The sequence below is a fragment of the Acomys minous genome (genome assembly GCF_964271855.1).
Source record: "Acomys minous genome assembly, chromosome: 1".
NCBI classification, from domain to species: Eukaryota; Metazoa; Chordata; class Mammalia; order Rodentia; family Muridae; genus Acomys; species Acomys minous.
In genome coordinates, this window is record NC_140483.1 from 14,383,841 (window position 1) to 14,409,236 (window position 25,396).

General features: G+C 49.4%; 1 protein-coding gene across 1 annotated transcript in view; it reads right to left on the reverse strand.

Annotated features, from left to right (window-relative positions):
- The window catches only part of PARP1 (poly(ADP-ribose) polymerase 1), a 32,815-nt gene extending 8,777 nt beyond the window's left edge, over nt 1-24,038 (reverse strand). The window contains exons 1-13 of the mRNA XM_084776672.1: nt 23,793-24,038; nt 18,616-18,781; nt 16,246-16,361; nt 14,731-14,945; nt 13,604-13,703; nt 10,122-10,238; nt 9,218-9,394; nt 6,177-6,324; nt 4,897-5,037; nt 4,090-4,329; nt 3,812-3,880; nt 3,449-3,581; nt 2,646-2,841 (exon numbers count right to left, since the gene is read on the reverse strand). Of these exons, the coding sequence (XP_084632798.1) occupies nt 2,646-2,841; nt 3,449-3,581; nt 3,812-3,880; nt 4,090-4,329; nt 4,897-5,037; nt 6,177-6,324; nt 9,218-9,394; nt 10,122-10,238; nt 13,604-13,703; nt 14,731-14,945; nt 16,246-16,361; nt 18,616-18,781; nt 23,793-23,912 (1,938 nt within the window). The 5' untranslated portion in view covers nt 23,913-24,038. The remainder of the gene's footprint in view (nt 1-2,645; nt 2,842-3,448; nt 3,582-3,811; nt 3,881-4,089; nt 4,330-4,896; nt 5,038-6,176; nt 6,325-9,217; nt 9,395-10,121; nt 10,239-13,603; nt 13,704-14,730; nt 14,946-16,245; nt 16,362-18,615; nt 18,782-23,792) is intronic.
- Nucleotides 24,039-25,396: the final 1,358 nt, after the last annotated feature.

Genomic DNA, 25,396 nt, shown 5'->3' on the forward strand with positions numbered 1-25,396 from the left:
TGTGCTCCAGGCGCTGCAGTCATTTCCCAGTGAGTCTGCTCTGCATACGGAGCTTTAGAGATGCTTTCATGTCCTGTGGGTATGACCTCACTGGAGGCCAAACTGTTTTTGTCCCCCCCCCCCCACAGAGTTTCTCTGTGTAGTGGCTGTCCTAGACTCGCTTTGTAGACCAGGGTGGTCTCGAACTCACAGCGATCTGCCTGCCTCTGCCTCCCAAGTGCTGGGATTAAAGGCGTGCGCCATCACGCCCGGCTGGCAAACTGGGTTTTAAGAAGCCACAGTGAGCACGTATTTCTTATGACTCAGTGACTCTACCTCTCAAGAGGTGGCCCTTTGAGAGGCACTCAAATGCCTCTATGCCTACCTGAATCACCACAGCAGGTGCCGGAAAAGACTCTAAATGTCTAAGCAGAGGGAGGGCTGTGTTATGTTTTGATCAGCTATGATATCTGGCCCACCCCAAGATGGAATTCAAGGCAAGACCCTGTCTAAATTGTTTTTTTAAAGATAGAAAGAGAAAAATAAATAAATAAATAAAAAGGATGCATTAGCTGATTGTAATCTCAACATTTAAGTAGCTGGCTGATTCAGGAACTTCCAGCAAACCAGGTCATGAGGTGAGTCAGTAGTTAGTAAAGACACCCGCCCGTCTCCAAGCCTCATGACCTGAGTTCAGTGAAAAACTAATCAAATCAACCTGAAAAGCAAATACACACACCGACCCCCAAACAAACAAATCTCAACATCCCAAAAGGAAACAGGGCTTTTAGGCAGGTGTTAGTTTACTCTGGTGGCTGCTGGCTCCAGGACAGGCCACTGAGGTTTTGCAATGCAGCCACTCTAAATTAAGCTGAGTGCTATGACACACCAGGTTTCATAGCACAAACAGGAAATGCTCCCAACACTTCTGTTAGTATCTATCACATGAGCGCAAGGCCACTCTGCACAAGCTGGGCTAAAATTTAAGTTGGCTTCATGGTTTCTGGAGAGATGGCTCAGAGGTTAAGAGCACTGGCTCCTCCTCCAGAGGTCCTGGGTTCAATTTTCAGAAACCACATGGTGGCTCACCATCTGTAATAAGATCTGGCGCCCTCTTCTGGAGTGCAGGTGTATGTGAAGATAGAGCATTCATATATATAAAATAATAAAGAAATCTTAATAAATGAAATGTTAAACTACTTCTCTGTTTCACTTGTGCCCCTATGAAAAGTGGTGCCTTTGGAGAAAGGGGGGTGGGGGTGGGGGCTGGATCCTGGCCATGAGGAAAGAGACAGGTGAGTACCACATGACATATGAGACAGGTTCCAATATTATGGTGGGAAAATGACAGCAAAGGTGAAACTAGCCAGATGCAGACATGCCATGACTTTATTATGATTAATCCTGGTTAGTTTCATTTTCTAAAACAAATACTTAAGATATTTAATTCAGCAGAGGGCACTACCCTGTCCACCTGTAAGTCCAAGGTCTCCGCGTCAGCATCAAGTTAAGAGCTAAAGTCTATGTTTTGTTCTGTTTGGAAGCAGGGAACCCTGGCCACCCAGAAACACGATGAAGACTAGAGTGTCCGCAGGTTCATAGAGATCCACCTGTCTCTGCTCTCCATACCAGGATTAAAGGTGTGCACCACCACACTGGCCTCCAAATTTTACTTTTAATGCAGAGTTCACAACTCTGCAACAGAAAGAATTTTCTCTCTGAGGCATGCCAGACCGCAAGGGCTTGGAATTAAAATCTGCACCCATTTATAAATCTCTTTGCTTTTATAAATTCAACATGTACATGCCCTTGGCTAAGTTTACTAACATCTTAGGAATCTATTTGACCTTAAGAAATGGTGCTTTGCTAGCTGGGTGTGGTGGTGCACACCTGTAATCCCAGCACTTGGGAGGCAGAGGCAGGCAGATCTCTGTGAGTTCAAGGCCAGCCTGGTCTATAAAGCGAGTTCAGGACACACAGCCACACAGAGAAAGCCTATCTTGAAAAACCAAATAAATAAATAATAAAAAGAAAATGGTGCTTTCCCAATCATGGCATACATATCTGCAGCCCCAGCATTTCAGATGCTGTCACAGGTGACTACTAGTTTGACTTTCTAAACAGCAAGGCCCTGGCTCAACCAAAACATAATCTTCTAGCCACAAAAAATGTCACCTGGTACCACATAAGGAGACTTCCAAAATATGTAGGTAATGCTGGAAGACTAAATCTAGACACAAGCAGAGTACATCAAGTTAGTCCACATGTCCTGATGGCAGATCATTACACTTTAGAATCTCCACTGCTAGTGGGTGTGACAACACCTGTAATTGTACAAACCTGAATCCCAGCACGCAGGACAAGTTCAAAGGCAGCCTGAGCTCCCCTCGCCCTGTTCTTATCTAAGTTTCTTTTGATGCTTTATGGTATGTTTTTCTGGAGCTACTGAAATGATCAAGTGACTTCTGCCCTTCACTCAACCAGTGTACTGAAGTGTCAAGCAACCCCAATTTCTGGGTTTGTAACGTACCTGAGGTTGGTGTACAAACCGTCAACACTGGACTCATGTAATGAGCCAGGAAGTTTTGGGGGGAGGTATTTGTGGCCCTGGTATCTCATGAACTCTGAGTCACACTGCGGAGTTAAAGGAACATTACTGTGATTACCTGGCCATAGTCAATCTCCAGAGGGTAGAACTTTTTGGGATACTTGGTGAAATCTTTGGAGTGCCAGGCATTCCCAGTCTTCTCCTCATATAATTTCATGAAGTGCTCAACAGCATCCTCTTTGGATGGCATCTGCTCAAGTTTATTGCTGCCGATAACTGTGCCCACCCGGCCCCAGGACCGGAAGATCCAGTACCTGCAGGGGGCAGAGGCAGGCTGAGCGTCTGTTCTGTTCCAGGTTCTCCTCAGTAAGGGGCAGTGTTCAAAGCTCGGGTGGAACCCAGGGCAGTGAACACTTCAACACAGGCAAGCATGCTACAACTGAGAGAGGACATTTAAACACACCAGGACGTTAAACCTGCATTCTAGTAACCATAGTGTGGAATAGCATAAAAGAATGAAATTAAAGCCAGGTGTGGTGGTGGTGCACACCTTTTATCCTGACACTTGAGAGGCACAGGCAGGCAGATTTCAGTGTTCAAGGCCAGTATGGCCTACAAAGGGAGTTCGAAGACAGCCAGGGCTACACAGAAATGCCCTGATTTGAAAAACAAACAGAGAGAATAAAATTTAATTTTAATATGTGCACAACAACAAATCACTAGTGGTTTTTTTGTTTTTATTAAGTAGCTAAAAGAACAGGCAACATAACTGACAGCCAGCAGCTGCTATTTTTTATGGAGATGGAGAGACCTTGTGTACCACGGCTTTTTGTGACTCGTTCTCCTGCTGGGGGGGGGGGGCACAGCAGCCCGACCTCCCCAAGAGGGCAGCACATACTACAAAATCTGGCCCCTGCTCACCTGCTCTCCTTGTCATCCTCCAGAAGTTGCAGCTTGTAATAGGAGTTGGTCCCTTTCACAATGTCCACCAGGCCAAGTGTGGCACTGAACACCTTCCCGCCTTTCTCCAGGACGTGTGCAGAATGTTCCAGACCTGCCCCAGAGGCAAAGCTCCTAGTTCTCTCCCTTGCAGGACTAGGGTGCAACCCCAAGGGTCTATGGGCCAAGCAGCCCCCAGTTAGGTGGCTGTTACACCACCTTCAGAGGGTCCCCACCGATCCACATGCTTCCAGGGTTGACTGGCAAGCAAAGGATACCTGCTCCCCTCTGAACTGCAGAACCCCCTAATCACCCAGGGCACGTGGGTGGCTCCTGCACACTCACCAGAGTCAGGATCAACAGCTGCTCCTCCCTTCAGAGTTAATTTCATCCTCTTTTCAGACTTGTTGACACCTTGGGAAGGGACAAAGGAACATAAAGATCCAACTAAGACAGCAAAGGCAGAACAGCTCCTAGAGGCACACGTCACGGCCTGCACACCGCCTGCCACCCCAGAGGCCTGCTATTTTGTGCTCGCTTTAACACTGAGCTAAGGATACCGCTCACCAGAGCACTTTGGGGACAGAGAAGCGAGGTATCAGGCGGGGGCAGCTGGGCCTCACCTTCCTCCTTGACAAGGCCCTTGCTCTTCTTGGAGGGTGCAGCTGACTTCCCCTTGGGGGCAACCACCTCAACAGGCTCGACCTTCACCTCAGCCCCCCAAGAGGACAAGCTGTGGGCAGAGAGCAGCTCTTGGAGGCTCTTAGTGGAGGCAGAGACATCCTGGAGGAAGTCCTCACACACAACTCGAACATTGGCGGCTTTCACTTCCTCCATCTTCTTGTTCATCTTTTCTACCTCCTCTGTTTAAAACAGACAGGGAAATTAAAAACTAGACAAACCCCCCAAAACCAAAAGACCCCCCAAACAAATCATAAACTACTACAGCCTGAGGACGCTAATGATCCTGTCACCAACAATTCTTCCCTTCCAAGCTGTTCTAGTGACCCCGGCTGCCCCTTGGGTGGGGAAGCCAAGGGACGCCACCTTCTCCAACCCTCAGTATGATGTCAGGGGGTACTCGATAGAAATGGACTCTTAGGCCCAGACCCACAACACTGACCAGTACAGCCTACAAATATGGGCCTGGATTCCATCACTGGACTGAAAAGTAGTAGCCTCCACTCTACCTACGAAGGAACCAATTTCTCTCCATTTTCACATCTTTGTTTGGGCAGTGAACCTAGGGAACATCCTGTGGAACACTGAGCAGCGCTAAGCCTATGGTCTGCCACCCGTGAACACATACAATACACTACAAATACTAGTTTTAGCTTTAAGCTGTGGTGGCAAGAGTCTGAACCTGGCGGTGCCACACTCGCCCAATGAATCTCACCACACCTGTGAGAGGCACAGCCCGTGAAACTCACTTTTAGTGCTGATACACAAGGAGGCCTTGTTGGCCGATCCTGTCAGCTTGCCCCCGAGTTTCTCAATCGTGGCCTTCGCTTCATCTTTGTTCTGGGAGAGTTTCCCGAGAGTCAGGATCTTCATGTTGGACAGTGGCTTATCTGGGGCAGGAGAGCAGAAGCGTCAGGCTAGGCCACTGTACTCTGGTCCCCAGGAAAGGATGATGCAAAGCAAGTCAAAGCAGCGGCTTCCTCGGGGAAACCTCAGTAGCCGCAGAGATGGCCAGTCTTCGCCTTCGTTCTTTTCTCTTTGGGAAAATCTTATGAAGACAGAAGCTGACAGGCAGTGAGAGAACAAAAAGGGTAGAAGAGCAAACTACCACCCGAGTACTTGTGGGTTCAGCGAAAGAGAAAACTGGGAAGGGCACACGCCATGGGGCAGGGTGACCCAGGCTGGCTGTCCTGGCACTGCTGGGAGCTGGCTAGCAAGGCTGCACCAGAACGCCAGGAAGAGGGTGGGTGGGGAGAGCTCCCTCCATACTTTCCTCCTCCCAACTCCTGTGCAACAAAGTGCACTTCTTGTTTGCAAATCAGACTTCCCGGTGACAAAGCTGAAAGTTTTGATCACTATGGTCACACTGAGCTAAGATCTTGCAGGCAAAAGGTGGCAAGCCGGGCACTGAGTGCCAGCACTGTCAGGTTGGTGCGGATGGGGCCTTCTGTGAGTTAGGAATGCAGCACTGGTGACAGCCAGGCCACAGGCCATAGCTTCGTATCTCCCAACTGGGGAAAAGACAGTTTGTCCTCTCTGGAGGACGGCCATTGAGGACACCAACTGAATTTCACTGAAGTCTCTGTAGAGAACAAAATCACTGATGTGGGTGTGAACTGCAGGGAGACAGCAGAGGAAGGGGCTGTGAAGGAGGGACCAGGAAGGCTAGTAGTGCTCAGAAGAACCCTGTCTCCTACCCAGCCCACCATGGCCTCCACATGCCGAAAGGAGCAAGTACAGTTCTCCTTTCCAATAAAAGGCTCAGATCTCACTGCTTCTCATGTCCTAGGGCACATCTACTCATGACCAGGATCTCCCCAGGCTCGTGATGGCCACTGGGGCAGGGAGGATAATGGGCCTGCAGACTGGGACGTGTTTAGCAGTACACTGGGTGGTATATTCTGAACATGTCTCAAGGAACATTGTCCACACGGCACAAGACTGCAGGACACCTGCTTCAATATGTTACACCCTTGCAAGGTACAGCTCATAGGTCAAACCCAACCCACAGCTCTTCCCGGAGTCATACCTGCTGGAGCAGAGGAGTTCACAGCTGTGGGTGCTGAGGGGGTGGACAGTGGAGGTGCCAGTGGTGCTGGGGCGCTGGTCTCTGGAGGGAATATCCGGTCCTGTTTTTTGACCTTTAACTTCTTGAGGTAAGATATTTCTCGGAATTCCTAAACAATGTTAAATTTCAGTTTTAAAGACACCAAATGTCTCTTAAAATAAACTTACAATAGCCTCAGTGAGATTTGTCCTGTGTGGTGAGAATTTTGGGTTCTTTAAAAATACACAGTGCCCCATATTTGACCACGTCCCCTGGATGAGGAGGCCTGGTGGCACTCAAAGGAAGGACAGCAGGCTACCAAGAAGAGACCTGATACCCTATGAGCATATACAGGGGGAAGAGGTCCCCCTCATATACAGTCATAGGGGAGGGGAGTAAGGGGAAACGAGGAACGAGAGGATACAAGGGATGGAATAACAATTGAGATGTAGTATGAATAAATTAATAAAATATATTTTAAAAATACACAGAAATAAACCCAGCATGGTGACATATACCTGTAATCCCAGGAGTGAGGGAGGCAGAGGCAGGTGGCTTGCTATGAATTCCAAGGCCAGCCTGGTCTACCAAGCAAGTCTAGGACAGCTGAGGTTAAACAGAGAAAACAAACAATAAAAAACCAAAAACAAACCAAAAACAAAACAAAACAAAAAAAAAACAAAAATAAAAAAAAACCAAAAACCAAAACCTAACTAATATCATAGAAATATAAGAGTATGTTTCGTGGGGTGTGGGGACCCAGGGCTGTTTTGCAGCAGCTGACAATGATTTGCCTCGTGCTCTAGCAGGAACATGACTTTGACAGCTGTAATAGCTCCTGTAATTGTATGAAGTTTGGGGTTCTGGGGACTTTTTAGAAGGTATATAAATGCTAAGGCCCAAGAGAGTTGTTGGTTTGTTAAATAATCACGTGCAAAGAAGAAGCAACAAGAAGTTAGCTATTCTGACAGCAAAGAAAGCTAACCCCGAGGAGCACATTGCCCCTCATCTGCAGGAAGTGGTCTAACAACAGTGTTGCCCCTATTTTGACCCCTGACTTTACTCAGGGTGGAGAAGGGTGGAAGAAGAAAGAACCCACAAAGTGGCAAGAGGGGCAGCTACAGTCCTGTGCAAATTAAACAATCTTTTAAAAAGCTCAATAATAAAATAGGAAAGTATAAAGATCCTAGGAAGAAAGCTTATTATTGTTACTGTTTATACGACTTTTTTGTTTTGTTTCTTTTTGAGACAGGGTTTCCTCTTGTAGACCAGACTGCCCTCGAACTCAGGTATCTGCTTGTCTCTGCCTCCCAAATGCTGGGATTAGAGGCGTAGACCATCATGTCAGACTACAACTTATTTCCTACATCTACAATAGTCCAAGTACTATAGGTGTCCTGAGAAAACCTTACCCTTCAGGAAAAACAAAACAAGGCCCAGTGAAGCGGCTCAGTGTGCGCCACCAAGCCAAGGATCTGAGTCTGAACCCAGAACTGAATAGTCAAAGAAAATCCCACAAGTTGTCCTCAATTTCACATGTGCCCCTCCCCAACTAAAGGTAACACTTTAGGGAGGGAGTGACTGGGAAGAGAACAGGGAGGGAGCTATAATTGGGATGTAAAGTGAAAATATTGATTTTTTTTTTTAAATTTCAAAAGGTAGTATTTTAAACAAAAATTAAAAACCAACAACTTCCTGAAGAAGAATCACTAGACCCAGGAGGTACTGCCTTATCCACAAGTCATTTCTCTCTAATGAGAAGATCCACAGTTTCCAGTGGATGGGAGGAAAAAAGACAAACAGACCACAGAGAGTCTCAGGGCAACAGATGCTCTAAATGACACTTTCCTGATGGGCACATTTCATTCTACATTTTTCAACCACCACAGGCTGCACACCACCAAGAGTGGGCCCTAACGTGAACTACAGACTTCGGGTGATGGTGTCAATGTAGGGTCATCAGTTCTAAGGAATGCATCACTCTGGTGCAGACAGTGAAGACGGGGATGCTGAATCCCAAAAACAAACCAAAACCAAGACTCACACACCTGGTGATAGAGTTACAAGTTTCCCAAAAGAGACCAGGCTAAGTTCCCTGGCTCATTAGGGAGGAACACAGCTTTGAGGGCTCTTGCACTCTCACAGGAATGATTCACTGGCAGTCCTTCCTGTATCCCACCTGTCTTACAGGGCCTTGCCCTAGGGAGATTGGTCACTTGGTGTCACATATAAGCAGCTCTGGTGGAAAGCACAGTCCCTGTCCAATCAGACAGGAGCTTCCCACCTTCCATCATGTTTGATGAATGGCAGGAAAGGTGCCAGGCACCCCCAACTCACACTCATCGATGTCACATGGCACAGGAAGGCTAGACAGAGGGCTTCTGGCCCCAGGAAAGCAGTCCTGTCAGCACCAAGTACAGTGCACTGAGTGCCAGGAGGCAGGGCGTTCAGGGAACATGTTCCAGGCAGGCAGTACTGACAGGTCTGCCAAGAGCGACAACAGCAGAGCTGCCTGAGCACAGGCTTCTGGCAACCCACAGTAGCCTGCAGGAACCTGGGGGAGCAGGGACTCAGACAGGAAGGGCCATAAGGGCTCTGAGAGACACTAAGGAGATGACTTTTAGACTGAGGTAAACACCTGGGGGATAATATAGCCATGAATTCCACTTTATCTACTGGGACAGCAAATGTCATCAGACCGGAAGAGATCTTGCACCATGTAAGCACACACTCTGCGCCTAATGGCTGATCTGCTTACACTTGTCCCCACCAAAGGCAGTAAAAGGCCCACAAATGCTAGAGGAGGAAGTGTAGAATCTGTGTATCAGAAAGCTGGACAAGGTGAAAAAAATGGTAACATCAGGTGGGCTAGAGTGGCTTCTCAGGCCTGGGGGAGTGTAAAGCCAGCACTGAACAGAGGAAGAGAGGACGACCTCTCCTTAGCAGTGCTATGAAAAGGGTGAGGAACAGGGACTATGACTGTGTGTCCCCAGTTCAGAAAGGAGGGACTCCCCAACCCTTACCTTTGGAGTTACCCACTCCTTCCGGTTGGGAGTCTGTGTCTTGACCATGCACTTGGTCCAGGCAGTGACATCCCCAGTGCAGTAATACGCATCGCTCTTGAAGACCAGCTGGCCTGAACACTCCTTGCAGGGCAGAAGGGCCCCAAATGCCATACCATCAGCAACTCGGTCCAAGATCTGAAGAAACATGCCGGAGGCCGGGGCTCAGGAAAGGACAGACACTAACAGACAGGGGAATTCTCCAGTGTCCCTATTCCCCAGAAAGAGGCTGTGTCTGGGCTCTACCACAGCTCAGGTGCCGGCTTGCATACAGCCCAGGCTTTATACTTTTAGAGCCCTCATCTCCAAGTGAAAGCATTCCTGCAGCAACCACTCTACTGCACAAGGACTGGCCCAAGCAGGTACAGCATGGGCTTAGCAGCTCTGGGACACGTGACAACAGCCCTCAGGCTAGTGTGATATAAACACACAAGGCAAAAGAACCTGCCCACTAGCCGGGAGGTGGTGGCACATGCCTTTAATCCCAGCACTCGGGAGGCAGAGGCAGGCGGATCACTGCTCTGAGTTTTTGAGGCCAGCCTGGTCTAAAAAAAAAAAAAGGAGGAGGAGGAAGAAGAGGAAGAAGAAGAAGAAGAAGAAGAAGAAGAAGAAGAGGAGGAGGAGGAGGAGGAGGAGGAGGAGGAGGAGGAGGAGGAGGAGGAGTAGTAGTACCTGCTCACCTTGGGACCTCACTATATTCTACACCAGGACAAACATGTGGCAATGTATATACCGCCGGGGAAGCCTGACTGAAGGGGACGGTGACCACAGTACCAGAGACTGCCATGCGCCATACAACACCACGATGGAGCCATGACTTCCTGGAGGGCCTCCTGTGTGTTCCCATAACACAAAGGCAGCTCACCGCGGACTCTCCAGATGGCACTTGCTGCTGGTTGAAGATGAGCAACTCCTTCAGGTCGTTGGTGGAACATGCTTTCTTCAGCTCATCTTTGATGTTCCAGATCAGTTCATTCTGAGCCTGGGGATGAGAAATCATAACTGAGATCAGTTCTTTTTAGAATAGTTAATGCATGTACACGGAGTCCGAGAATAACTTGTGGGAGTTGGTTTTCTCCTTCCATGATGTAAGTTGTTTTTTTTTTTTTTTTTTGAGAAAGGGTCTATTATGTAACTCTGGCTGCCCTGAAACTTGCTATGTATACCAGGCTGGCTGGCCTCAAATTCCCAGAAATCCTCCTGCCTCTGGCTCCCAAGTATTAGGATGAAAGATGTGTATTATACACCTAGACCCCTAATGTGGTTTTGTAGATGAAACTCAGGTCGCTAGGGGTCAGTAAGGGGCTAGTGGACGCCGCCTTGGTCTTGGAGCACCTAAGACACTATCTGAGGAGATGTCGTTGGGGGCCACTAAGGCAGGGGGTATGGGCCTCCTTTTGAAATAATATAGGATCTGGGCTGTGTACTTCAAACATTCAAGTGGTAACTTTTAGGGGGAGACTAGGATGAGACAAAACCTCAAGAGCCCAGGCTGCCCTCAACTGATGGCAATTCTCCTGCTTCAGCCTTTGCTGGACTTTAAATGAGTTAACCAAGGCTAGCAAAATGGCTCAGTGGGTAAAGCCACTTGCCACTAGCCTGATGACCTGATGACCTGAGTTTGAACCTTGGGACCCACACTGTGGAAGTTGAGAACTGACTCCTGCAAACTGTCCCCTGACTGCCACACGCACACCATACACACACGCACACCATACACACACACACACACACACACACACACACCATACACACATATGTGCACACACGCATGCACATAAAACAATGCATATAAGAATATTAAAAACAAACAGGGTTGAAGGGAGCTGGAGAGAGCTCATTAGTTAAAAGCATTTACTACTTTTAGAAAGGACCTAGGTTTGGCTTCCATCACCCACATGGAGGTTCACTACTATCCATAACTTGTTCCAGAGTATCTGGATGCCCTTTTCTGAACTCTGCGGGCATAAACATTCACACGGGTAGATAAAATACTCATACATGTGAATGAATGATTTACTTTAAAACCCCAACTCGGGGCTGGAGAGATGGCTCAGAGGTTTAAGCACACTGATTGCTCTTCCAGAGGTCCTGAGTTCAATTCCCAGCAACCACATAGCGACTCACAACCATCTATGTGATCTGATGTCCTCTTCTGGCAGGCAGGTGTACATGCAGGCAGAGCCTTGTACTCTTAATAATAAATAAATAAAATCTTAAAAAAAAAAACAAAAAAACAACAACAACCCCAACTCAGGTGACCAGATCAGGTGGCAGTGTCCTTCCTGGAGCAGCACAGCCTTTTGCACACCCTCGATGGAGCTGGCTGTTCCTTCAAAGGTGGCCAGCCACCTGACCAACTCTACCCTCAGCCAGGGTTTCCCCCTCAGGCCCCCGAGCACATCACAATAAAGCCAGGCAATGCTCTCAGAAGACACCTGGGAAGTGTGCAGACCAGCTGTGAGACTGAATCCCTTACTGCCTGAGCCCTGGTGTCAACCCCTAAGAATGTTTCAAGAGATTTCTGGAAGCAACTACAAGTTCTGGGTAGAGCTTAGGGGTCCCCTTTTATCTTTCTTAACACCTGCTTAGATTTTCCTCCACACTCAGGCTCAAGCAGAAATAGATGTGATCCTTTGGAAATGGTACTTTAAATCACGGTTTCAATGTCTACTAAGCGTCTACTCTTTGCTGGTGCTTTATGTGCCGTCTCACTCACCGCCACACAGCTACGTACCACGGAGGTAGGCCAGGGTGAGCCTCCACCCTCCCTGGACAGCAGGCAAGGTGAGCCGCACACCAGGCTGTGCCTCCTAAGATTGAAAGGAGAACATTGGCCCTACCAACACCAAGGAGAGTCCCCCTCCCACAGCGGTTGCTGTGTAGCCGTGGTTGTCCTGGACTTGCCTTGTAGACCAGGCTGGCCTTGAACTCACAGAGATCCACCTGCCTCTGCTTCCCTGAGTGCTGGGATTACAGATGTGTACTACCACACCCAGAAAGATTTTAACTCCACTGACTGAGGCCCCCTCAGCCATAACCCATTCCCTGGGCTGGACTCTCAGCAACAACACTTCATTCCTGCCTGTAGTGGGGCACGCACGGGGACACCACAAGCAGCAGTCTACGAACCCGGGCTTCATGAAAACAGTAGACTGTACAGCCAAGGCTGGAGACCTATGGAAACAGACTGAGGTAGAGGGCGGAGCTGAGAGGGGAACTGGTCTCCTGGCTTGCTTTTCATCATGCCAACAATGGAGAGAGAACATCAGCACACCTACTGAAAGGAAAATGCAAAAACATCAAAGTAAAATTAAAACGTGGGGATGGCTAGAGACATGACTCAGTGAAGAGAACTGGCAGAGTAGAGGGGAGCTGAACTCTGCAGAGGACACAGCATCCATATCATAAATGAACTCTTCGTGGGCATAGTGGCGCACGCCTGTAATCCCAGTACTCGGAGAGGCAAAGGCAAGCGGATTGCTGTTGAGTTCGAGGCTAGCCTGGTCTACAAAGTGAGTGTAGGACAGCCAAGACTAGGCAGAGAAACCTTGTCTTGAAAAACCAACCAACCAACCAACCAACCAACCAACCAAGAAAAACCAAAAAAAAAAAAAAAAGGAAGCCAGTATTCTCCTCTGGCCTCTGCAGGGAGCAGACACACAGGCAGACAAAACAACCATACAAAAAAAAAAAAAAAGCTGAATATCACACACACTCACACAGAGGGCTCCACCAGTCAAAACCAGCTCACATACTGCTTATTATTGAGCCACTAGCAAAAGCTGAAAATCATAAACTCAAGCAGATGATTCCAAAAAATCATGTTCCCACTGACTGCCCTAAGCCCAGCACTCTACGGGTAATGACTGCTTCTCTCTCCAACACAGCTAAACCAACAGTGGCGATCCCTCTGGTCACGGACCACTGATTTAACGGGGAGATCCTTGACTGAAGGCTTCCCTTATTTTAAAAACTGGGACAACTTCCTCCTTAAGCCTTTGGCACCTGTGGACTCTGTCCAACACTTATGAGTGAGCCTGCAGTCGTCGGCTGGCCAGTGACACTGCGGTTACACTGGACCATGACTCTGTGTCACCTACTGAGTCTGGAAAGACACAGAACATGCTATACTGCTTGCTGTGGCTGCAGGCCTGGCAGCTGAGGCCTGATGTGTTCCATCACCCAAATAAGCATGATTTCTGTGAGTGAGGGGATGAAACAAGATGGGAGACCATGTGGCTCAAAGGCAGCCAGCCACGTGACAAAGGTTTACACTGGTGTTGGTGAGTAGGGGAGGCCTGTGTCCTGCACGAGAAAGGCCAGAGGAGGCAGCCCAGGACTCACCTTGAGGGCCTTTTCCAGCTTACTATCCTTGCCCGGTGCTTTTTTACATTTCTTTTTGGCCACTTCATCCATCCCGTCCACCTCGTCACCTTTTCTCTTTCTGAAAGAGATACAGGACTTAGTAAGAACCAGACGGAGACCCAGTGTGACCAAGTGACGTCTTAATGCCATCCTTCAGGACATCTCCTGCCGATACAGAGGGGCCTGGAGCTCGCCTCAGTGTGTAGAACAATGAGGACAGACCAAGGGCTCAGGTCACATGTGATGCTAGCTGTGTCTCCTGCACACACAGCGACTGGGAATTGTGGGAAAGTGAAAGAACCGAGCCTAGAGTGAGACACACGGCTGCTTACCAGGCAGCTTTGCAGCCCAAGTTTGCCTGGCACTTTCCAAAGCCACATGCTAAGGGAGGAGTAGCATGCGCTTGCAGGACTGTGGTGATAAGGAGATCACAGCTCAGACACAGGGCTGAGTGAAGGGCCCAGCCTGCCCAGCTCTCCAGCTCTCATGGCAGAGCCAGCTGGAGAATCCCAATGGCCTGTGTTCTCACAGCCCGGCATCCTCACCCACTGGCCTTCTTCTGCCTTCCCGTTCCTGTGCTGCTCTATGAGCCTGTGCTAGGATCTGGAATAGTGCAAGCACTTGGGGACAGTGACATAGGGACTACTCACAAGCACAGAGCATAGCCCCCGGCCCTCAGCACGCTCATTAACAAGCCGCTCTAGAATGGGTCCATCTGTTCGGAGTCCAGGCCCTTCCTACTGTCCACCCTTTTGTGAATAGCCATGGCTCTCCCAGAAATCCAGACACAGAAACGCCTCTGCTGCACGATTTCAGCAATGTACAAGTAACACAAATGTGGGTTTTACAGGGCGGAGAACTGTGGCCATTCTTCTGTGCAAAGGAACGTGGACGGTCCAGAAGGGTGCTCGGCATAGTTTGCTATACCTGGCCTGAGGGCAGGGGCCAGGAGAGGAGCAGACCTCATGGCTGGTGGGCGGGTGCTGGAGTGGCAGCAGATGCCCCCATCTCTCTGCTGTCTTCCCACAGCTCCTGGCTTCCTGATGGAATCCAAAGGCTCTGGAGGCCTCCTACAGGTCTCCATTTTCTAACCCCGCCTCACCTACCCTTCACTCTTGACTCCTGGGAGCTGCTTCTTCAGAGCTTCTTTGTCTTCTGCAGAGAGGAGGCTGAAGCCCTTGAGCTGGCTGGCGCTGTACTCGGGCCGGAAGCCCAGCTCGTCCCGGTTCTTGACAAAGCAAGCTGGATGGTACCAGCGGTCAATCATACCCAGCTGCGGCTTCTCTGGGTCCAGCATCTTCTTGGACAGGCGCACCTGGCCCTGTGGGGGAAACCACGTGATTTCTAGGGAGTGACAGGGCAGGACAGGGAGCAGCTAGCCTAAGGCCTTGAGTTCAAACTAAGGTACAGGCGGCACCCTGAAGCTCTTACGCCATCAAGGATTGCGGGGTACCTTTAGGCCCCAGCACTCAAGAGTCTTGAGACTGGCATGCTACCTCCTCATTAGTAAGACAACTGGCCCTCACATTTTAAATGACATCTATATACCCATCTGCTTAGACAAGTAGCCCAATACTAACACTTCCCCAAGGATGGGCAAAGATGCTGACGTGTGCTGGTAAGCAGACTGCACCATTCTGTGATGGCCTCAGGCTGGCAACTTAGGGAACAGGGACTTCTCACCCATCCTCACCCTCCTACAGACTCTCTGGCTGCTCTACTTGAGGACTAATCAATCTGCAGTGATAAACAAGAGCCGGGCCCTGCCAGTCTGCAGGTGCCCAGTCCTCACAACAAACACTCCTGAAGTTTCCCGCCTGTGAGGCAGCTGAAAAGAAAACTCCATCTCAGGCTAACTCTCAAGGGCACAGAGCAGCCTGATGCCCCTCAGAGGCAAGAGGACCATACCCTTTGCCTCCAATATTCAATGGCAGTTACATTTTTCTCAAGTTTTGTGTCTGCGGCAAAAAGCTCTTGAGCTGTTCTCAAAGGCCCTTATATTAAGCACTAGATAGGCACGGTGCTCTTTCCTAGGTGGTGGATGCAGGACCTACTAGAAGGAAGTTGGAGCTTTGGGTGTCTCTTGATGTCAAGATGTTGGTCTTTCTCTTCTGCATCCCATGAACTAAACAGGCCTCCCCTGCCACGTGTGACGTCACCACAGGCCTGCCTTCTACCCTGTTCCCGACAACATAGTCATCCATCCACTCCACCTGACTGGCCTCCAGTCAGGGAGAACTGGTGGCAGGGGAGGCTGGTCTGTGAAGTTTAAACAGGGGTGCTGCTGGAGGCCCACACAGGAGAACCCTCCTAACCTCAAGCCCACTAAACAAGAACTGCCTTGTGCCTTCTGCCTTTGGGGAGACCCATGCTAGCGCTTTCCAAAATCTATCCCCTAGGGCCCCTACCCACAGAGGCAGTTAGTTACACAAGAGCATAGGACTAAGCCTGCCCAGAATAAGAAACCATTACCTCCCATCTCTACCCGGATCTCCACTGCTTTTTTAACCATGATTGTTGAGCCAGAGGTAAAGGCTGATTGCTTGTTTCTCCTGATGGTCAATACTCCCCCACCCTAAGGCAAGCACCCCAGAAGGTGAAGGCACCGGACCAGGTGCTACCTTTTCAATCTTCTCCATGCAGCCCTTGCATGTGCTCCTGTTAGACTTGGCATACTCTGCTGCAAAATCACCCAGCGTCTTCTCCGCCTTGTTGCCGCTTCCATCCTGGCCTTTGCCTGAAGAGCCAAGCACACACACTGCTCAGCTCGGCAGCCTCAGGCTGCAGCCTCCCAATACCCCATCTTCTGTGTCCCCCCACGCCCCAGGTCCTCACATAAGGACACTATGTTTTGGGGGGTCACAACTAGTCCACCTCATTTCTACTTGGCAATAACTGTGGTTATTTTTTGTTGTGATATTCAACTCAAGACACCGCTAAAGGAATATTTACCACAGATCAAACACAAGCCCATATAAGAACCAAACACATTGGGGCTGGAGAGATGGCTCAGTGGTTAAGAGCATTGTCTGCTCTTCCTGAGGTCCTGAGTTCAATTCCCAGCAACCACAAGGTAGCTCACAACCATCTATAATGAGATCTGGCGCCCTCTTCTGGCCTGCAGGGGTACCCATATGTATATAGAGCACTGTATACATAATAATAAATAAATTTTTTAAAAAAGAAGAGAAATAAGAGCCAATCTCTCTCTCTCTCTCTCTCTCTCTCTCTCTCTCTCTCTCTCTGTGTGTGTGTGTGTGTGTGTTTGTATGTGTTCCTTGCATGTCTGTGTACCAGAAGAGCTAGAGCTAGGTATGGACAGTGTGAGCTACCTTGTGGGAGATGGGAATCAAACCCAAGTTGTCAGTCTTTCTTTTTGTTTTTGTTTTTTCCGAGACCGGCTGTTTTTTTAACTCAAAGACCCACCTGCCTCTGCCTCCTGTGTGCTGGGATTAAAATGGTGTGCCACCACGCCTAGCTTGAAGCCCAAGTCTTCCAGAAGAGCTTCCAGAACTAAGCCAACTCTACTGCCCCAGATTCTTCTTTAGATATAAAAATAGGTTACGCTGGGTGTGGTGGTGCACACCTTTTATCTCAGCACTCAGGAGGCAGAAGCCAGCCTGGCCTATAAGGAGTCCCAGGACATCCAGGGCTGAGCAGTGAGACGTCATCTAAACAACTATCTGTAACTGTAGTCCCAGGGGACTCAAGCCCTTTTCTGACCCAATGGGTACCAGGCACAAATGTGGGGCACACACATCATGCAGGTAAAACACTCATTTGCATTAAAACAAAACAAAAAGACGAACTAAGCATGGTAATCCATGTCTGTAATCCATGTACTCTGGGAGGCAGAGGCAGATGGACCACTGAGTTCAGAGGCCAGCCTGGTCTACAAAGCAAATCTAGGACAGCCAAGGCTACACAGAGAAACCCTGCCTCAAAAATCCAAAGAGACAGCCTGGAGAGATGGCTCAGTGGTTAAGAGCCCTGCCTGTTCTTCCAAAGGACCTGGGTTCAATATCCAGCACTCCAAGATCTGACACCCTCACGCGAATGCACATAAGTTAAAATTAAATAAAATAAAAAATAAAAAAATAAAGAGAAAGAAAGAAAAGAAAGGAAGAAAACTGAGTGTCCCCCATGCAAACAGCTTGGTAACAAAGCTGCTCTGGAGTGCAGCTCTTGTTCTAACTTCTGGAATAACTGCACACACAAACACCCTGAAGACAGGGTGGATACAGGTCCATACGTGGAACCCATCTTTTCACAGACACATTGTATTAACAGCCCGAAGGTAAATGCACACAGTATTTCTAGACTGTCTACAATTTTGACTCCTGTCATGAAAGCAGGTATAGAATTTTCCACACGTGCTGTTGTACTGCTGCTCAAAGTTTCAAATTCTGGAGCACTTCTGATTTTCTGATGAAGGGCACTCAAACTTTATCACTATTAGAAAGCTTAGAAAGCGTGCTGGGAGAAGCAGTCAACTGCTCAGAGTCACCAACAGAGAACAGGACATGCAGAGTGTGGTGTCCTATCAAAGGAACACAGGGCAGCGACAGAAGGGACCCGAGGACAGGCCACATTAGCAATCAGAATAGAAGCCACCTGTAGGGAGTGCACACCTGTAATCCCAGCCCCCACGGAGCTAAGGCAGGAGGATTGCTGACTCTGAGGTCTCATTTATCTGTCTGTTTTGAGACAAGGTCTCCCCACATAACACTGGCTGTCCTGGTTTTTGCATTGTAAAAATAAAAAGGAGAGGCCTAGCGGAGGCTACCCCCTGGGTAACACCGTGCATAGGATCCAGAAGGCATCAGTGGCAGGCGTGTTATCTAACCATTTACCCAAGCCCACAGAAGGCACAACTGCAAAGGACGAAGATGTGTCAACCAAGTTTTCATCAACTGCTGTAAACGCACCAAAACTCACACAACAGACAAAGCAGCCCGGATGTGCAAGGCGGGAGACAGGGCTACACACACCTGCCACACCTCCAGCCTCTGCAGTCTTCTTGACCTTCTGCTGGTCATCCCACCGCAGCTCGGAGAACCCGTCCACCTCGACGTCAGGCTGCCGGATGGAGTGGCCCACCTTCCAGAAGCAGGAGAAGTGATACCAGTGTGGGACCTTCCCGTCGAACATGGGTGACTAGAAATCACAGAGGAGAGGTGAGGGGGCCGTTAATCTCCACGCAGGCCACAAGCCCACCCTGCTCCCAGCCCAGGCAGCGATGGCTGCCTGCTGTTCTTTCATGTCGCACAATGACTTGCAAAAGGGTGAGAAACAGCTTCTGGCTCCTCACCTAAAAAGTATATTCCTAAAAGCTAGAAATCCACTGTCTCGGGAATGGAAGTTGGCCCCGGGTTCCCTTTAGGGTGTGTGCAGTACTTCTGACTTGTCATCTACTCAATGTCCCCGTGCCTCCTGTACTCGTTAGATGAGCCAGGCAGCAGCCCTTGAGCTGGAGGGTCTGGGTGGCCCAGAAATGGCTCCTAAGTGCCTCTGCAGTTAAAAATAATGAGGAACAGGACCTAGATAGAGGCAGCAGAGAAAATGTGTCAGGAGAGCGTCAGGCACGGCAAGACACGCACATGTGAGTAGAACAAATGGCTTCTGGGAGGGGAAGACGTCCAGGCCTGGAGCTAGGCTGGCCACTGGCCTCAGGGGACCTGAGGTAAAGGTACTGTGTCACTTCAGGTGTTTTCTTTCCCTATGATGCTTTGTGCCCAGTACCTCCTGTTTTTGAGACGGTGACAGTGCCTGTGATGAAGGAGACCCAGTTTCCTCGTGCCCTTCCTCACAAGCCATGCCTCTGGGAAGGCAGCAGCAACCCTAGCCCCAGATGGTGGCACTAACAATGGAGGCACAGTGCAGCCAACGGGACAAGAATCCGATACCAAGTTCTTCCACCACCCTGACTGCAGAAGAGCAACTAAACACAGCTGGCCTTCTTTCTGACCAAAGTAAGATCGCCATTATGACTGCTTCAGGGGACACAGAGGTAAAGGCCAGTGAAATAAAAACATTAAAGCAGCATTGAAAATAAGCACTCGGGAGGCCAGCTCAGTGTGCAAAGCAGGTCCACGACAGCCAAGGCTATACAGAGGAAACCCTGTCTCAAAAAAAAAAAAAAAAAAAAAAAAAAAAAAAAAAAAAAAAAAAGCAAAACACAAAACAAGAAAGAAAGAAAGAAAGAAAGAAAGAAAGAAAAAGAAAGATGGAGCTGGCCTCCTTTAGATGAGTTAAAAAGTTAAGACCGAGGGCTGAGGAGTGGCTCAGTGGCTAAGCTGCTCTTCCAGACGACCTGGGTTCTATTCCTAGCACCCATACGGCAGTTCACAACCATCTGCAACCCCAGTTCCAGGAAGTCTGATGTTTTCTTCTGCCCTCTTTAGGCACCAGGCAGGTGGAGTACAGTCGCACAGGCAGGCAAAACACCCATACACATAAAAATTAAGAAAGCAAATAAAAATTTACAAACATTAAGGCCAAGAGACCTGCCTAGGTGACCCAACAGTAATTACCTGGAGCCTTTCAGAGCTCTTCAGACTACCTCAGGAGCCTCAAGGCCCCGCCCACAGCTTCCCTCAGGGAGTATTAGAGCGAGTCAGAATCTAACCAAATTTCAACATGTATTCCTTTTCACTTGCAGAGGAGGGGGGGGGGAACTGCAGAAAAGACGGCCTCTGCAAGATGACGGGCGGTTTGCTGAGAAGACTCCTTTCTGGCTCTCCAACCCCCGCCCTACTCCCCCCATTGGATCACGCCAAGTGGCAGGTTCAGATCCTTTGAGCCTGTGTGGCATGTGGTTTCTGCCTGCCTCAGCCTTTGGATCCCTGCTGTAAGTGTAATGTAAAGGAGGGCCCAGAGCTATGGCTCTGCCCCCTGGAATGGTGGTGACACCAAGAGGTACGTACACCCTATAGTGTACTCAAGACGCAAAACCAGAGAAGCCCGTCCTCCACAGGAAAAACAACAACAAAAACAACCAAAAAGTAAACTCCTGACCACAGCAAGGACTGTGAAGGACTGGTAGTAAAGGCCAGGGCCCCAAGATGTCAGCCTGTACCTACGAACCAGGAAGGTAGGGGACCTGGGTCTAGGACTATGAAGCCCAGAGCAACAGCCACAGTTCAAGAGTTTCACTCAGCCCTTAGCAACCATAATGACCACCACTTCCTTCCAGGTAAGGCAGACTGAGAATCCAGCCAGTGGGAGGGGGGTGGCCTTGCTACGGGGTATGGAACCCACAAATCATCCCAAGACCATCCTTCAGCCTCTCTGGCAAGCAGGTCCTTTCCGCCTTCAGCTAGGGCTCTGAAAGATCCGGTTATCAGCTGCTCAGAGAACAAACCTCCCATACAAATGTAAAAGGAGGTATTTAAATTCAAGCACTAGAAGAAAGGCTTCTTTGTGTTGGGCCCTTCAGGACTCAGCCTATAGGACCAAATTTAAATGCAGAGCTAAACTTCCAAGTTCAGCGTTCTTCCTTTAAATAATAAAGTTTCTTTCAATAATAAAGTTTCTTTCACAATCAAGAAAACCTGGAGGAGGGCCTTGAATGCTAACTAAATTATCTACGGCAGGCCCAGACACCCCAATATCCCCTCCCCCCCTCTCTTCCTGACAGTACTGCAGGGGTGGGGAGGGTGGGGGGTGTCATGCTTTCACAGGAGGGCTATTTTCTGGCTAGCACCTAATAAAATATGTAAGGTTTGGGAAAACAAAAACCTGACCATCTGAAAGGCCGGGTGTGGTGGCTCCTGGTTTTTAATCTCATCACTGGGGAGGCAGAGGCAGGCAGATTTCTGGGTTTGAGCCCAGCCGGATGACATATGGAGCCTGTGTCTCAAAAGCAAAACAAAAGCATCTGAAAAGCTGGGTGTGGTGGTGGAGGCAGGCCAGCCTTTAATCCTCAGCACTCCAGGGATGGGAGGCCAGAGGATCAGGGAAAAATCAGCCTTGAAATCCTGTCTCAAAACCAACAAACCAGCCTGTCACTGGTGGCTCATGCCTTAATCCCAGCATTTGGGAGGTGGATCTCTGTGAGTTCAGTCAGGTCCAAGACAGCCAAGGCTTCACAGAGAAACCCTGTCTCTAAAAAATCCTGAAACAATGGAGGGCGTGGTGGTGCACACCTTTAATCCCAGCACTCGGGAGGCAGAGGCAGGTAGATCTCTCTGAGTTCGAGGTCAGGCTGATCCACAAAGCAAGTCCAGGACAGCCAAGGATACACAGAGAAACCATGTCTTGAAAAAAACAAAACCCAAAACAAAACCAAACTACTTCTGGAGATAGCATTACTTCAAACGTTACTAGTACCCTCCTAACAGTTGCTGTAGTTAGGCTGAGGACTCCCCAGTCATAAAGTGATATGAAAATATAAACCTAAGGCACTTTTGCTTTTCTGCTTACACTCAAGATAGGAGGGGGAATAATCTATAAACTGGAAAGGACGTGAGTGTTTTCTCTTAAACTCGGAGTTCCTTAAATTCTATTACCTCCTGGAACTGGCAGGTAAAGTTCAGAGACCTCAGTGGGAAATGGGGCTTGTAGGCCCTTCCCTCTTAGCTATCCCCAGCTTTCAGTGAATAAAGACTCTTAAAAACAGAACACAAACCGCGCAGGGTGGCGCACGCCTTTAATCCCAGCACTCGGCAGGCAGAGGCAGGCGGATCGCTGTGAGTTCAAGGCCAGTCTGGTCTACAAATTGAGTCCAGGACAGCCAAGACTACACAGAGAAACCCTGTCTCAAAAAACAAAAACAAAAAACAAACAAAAAAAACCCCAGAACACAAAAACCCTGTTTTTTGAGAAAGTGTTTTCTCTGTGTAGCCTTGGCTCTCCTAGACCCGCTTTGTAGACCAGGCTGGCCTCGAATTCACAGCGATCCACCTGCCTCTGCCCCCCCTGAGTGCTGGGATTACAGGCATACATAAAGACTCTTAATCAAGCTCCCACACGAAACTGGGATATCCCAGGCTCCTTCTCTCCTGGGCACAGGCTTATCATTATCAGTCTTCCCCACACTCCCTTAACCAAGCAGAAGGCGCCCAGGGTGGGCTCCCTATCCAATCATGAACGCAAGCAACAAAGATGCGCCTAGCAGGTTTTTGTCACCAATGACAATCATTGACACTAATGCAGAGCCTGGAACCTGGCTGCTACTCAATACATGTGTACAGAGTGAAAGAGAACTGTGTGCCAGGCATGCTGCGCACCAGTTCTCAGAGGGCACCAAGAAGGCACCTTCAGTTCTTGCCATGATGTGGAACAGAAGCAATGTGGGTACTTGGTACCCATTGTGTGAACAGCTTCTTCCCCCAACCCCATAAGTATTGAAATCCAGTTGAGGGCCAGCAGGCCTTTTCTGAAACACATTACAGCCGCTGGATGGACAGCAAGGGGAATCAATTTCCTTGATCATCAGCAGCGAACTTGGGGTAACTGTGTACAGGGGGGGTGGATGACGGGAGGGAACAGGGAAGGTGAGAACCACACTTGCAAAGACAGGCATCAGCAAAACCTGAAGCCCACGAGGCAGGAGCCCTAGAACTGTAGGGACCCTTTTATCACACCACCTCGGAAGCGTCAGTTAACAGACCAGAGAGCTGCAGAAAGCACCGAGAAGTCGGTGACCTCGGGAAGTTTAGAGAAAACGTTATTTCCAACTAGAAATCAGGCCCAAAGCGAACGCCCTGTAAAGAAGCAGCACAGCCTTGTATAATTAGAACAGAAATACCGAGAGTGAGCGGATGTTGAAAGGATAACCAAAAATAGAATTAAGATTTAAAAAGAAAATCCATCTTGGACAAAATTCAGGATAGGCCAAATCAGAGTAGCTTCAAGGACCGCGCGCACAATCTCCTCCCCCACCCGAAGAGAAGGCAGTGAAATAAAAACAAGAACTCTGCGACCGTCCAGACCCATCCGGGAGGCAGGCCCTTTGATTTTACAAAGCTAGAGGCACCGCCAGATGCTCTTAGTTCCCGGGCTTTCCTTGCAGGGTCGGTGCAATCTCCCGGAAGGGGTCGGCCCAGTGAGACTCAAGGACCCGGGCAGCGGCCCCCCGGGCCTTTCCCGCCCTTCTCGCTCGGACGCGGTGAGCCGCCCCGAGCCCACACAGCCGCCCTGCGCCTCCGGCCCGGCCCCGCCGCACCTGCACCATGATGGCCATGCGGAGCGAGTCCTTGGGGATACTCTCACTGCATTTCTTGCAAGAGGCGCGCCCGCTCTTAGCGTACTCCACCCGATAAAGCTTCTCCGAAGCCTCCGCCATCCTCCTGCTCGTGCCGCAGCAGCTGCCGCCGGACGCCGCCGCCCGTCCGCTCCGCTAATGTATCGGTTTCCCCGCAAGCGTGCGGAGCCGCCTCCGCTCAGGATAGATTGCTGATGCCTGGCGGCGGGACCGCCCCCAGACCCGCGCGGGGGGGCGGGGCTTCGGCACGCGTCTAAGGGGCGGGGTTTGCCTTCCCGCGCGTCTGCGCCTGTGCGCGCTGGTCTTTCAGCCTCTGGGAAGGGGCAAGGGGCGTGGGCCAGAAGAATCCGACTGGCGCCGCCCCTTCTGTCGGTTTGTCCCAGAAAGGCTTTCCTCTCTCAACTAATTCCACCTTACCTACCCCCTCCCATTTTTTTCCAGGTCTGTCCGAGGGTGAACTTTGCTCACTCTAGGTTGGGCTTTCTGGCCTGCCGCCTCCAGACTGCTGGCACAGAAAACCAACTAAAGCTTAATTTTTCATTCTTAGTAAATTTAGATGCATAACTATAATCCAAGAGAACGAGCAGTACATGGAATAGTTGCAACAGTTCTCATTCTCTCTCCGTCTCTTCTCCCCCGCCCGCCCTTCTCTCTTTCTATTTCTTTCCGAGACACGGGGTCTCTCAGTAGTCTTGGCTACCTTGAAACTTGCTCTGTAGACCAGGCTGACCTCAAACTCACAGAGATTCCCACCTGCCTCTACCTCGTGAGTGCCACAATTAGTGGGCATGTGCCTCCATGGACAACAGCACGTTTTCATGGGGAGATCTCAAAATATTTAAGGTTATCACCAATTGAAGGTATGGGTATTGTTAAGCTTGCTGCTGTCAGACCTTGTTATTTAATGTAGCACTACGATTTTGTTGTTGTTGTTGTTTGTTTTTGTTTTTGTTTTTGTTTTTCGAGACAGAGTTTCTCTATGTTATCTTGGCTGTCCTGGACTCGCTTTGTAAACCGGGCTGGCCTCGAACTCACAGTGATCCACCTGCCTCTGCTTCCCAAATGCTGGGATTTAAGGCATGCGCCAACACTAACATTTTTAACATAATTGGTCTTTTTTTTTTCTTTCTTTTTTTTTTTTTAATTGTTTGTGTGTGACACAGGATCTCACTATGAAGCCCTGGCTGGCCTGGGACTTGCTGTAGTGATGAAGTTGGCTTCAAACTCACAAATATCTGCTTGCTTTTGCCTTAAACCATGGGTAAATTCCATGTCTGGCAGCAAAGTTGTTGGTGAGCTGTGGCCTTATCCGTGAGTCTTTCAGATTCACTAGGTGTGAATTGGCTCCAGGTGCCTGCTTTGAGCTGCCTCTTCCTCTGCTTGTGGCAGAGAGACAGGACGCAGCCTGTTCCCTAATCCAGGTGGTGGAGTCCACTTTGCCTTGTAACCACTCCAACAAATGCGCTTCTGCTGCAGACGGTCTAGCTAGGCAAGCTGGGCTATCTCAGACTTAACAGGAAGTCTCACAGACCAGATTCCAACGTGTGAGCTGCAGGGATCGTCTG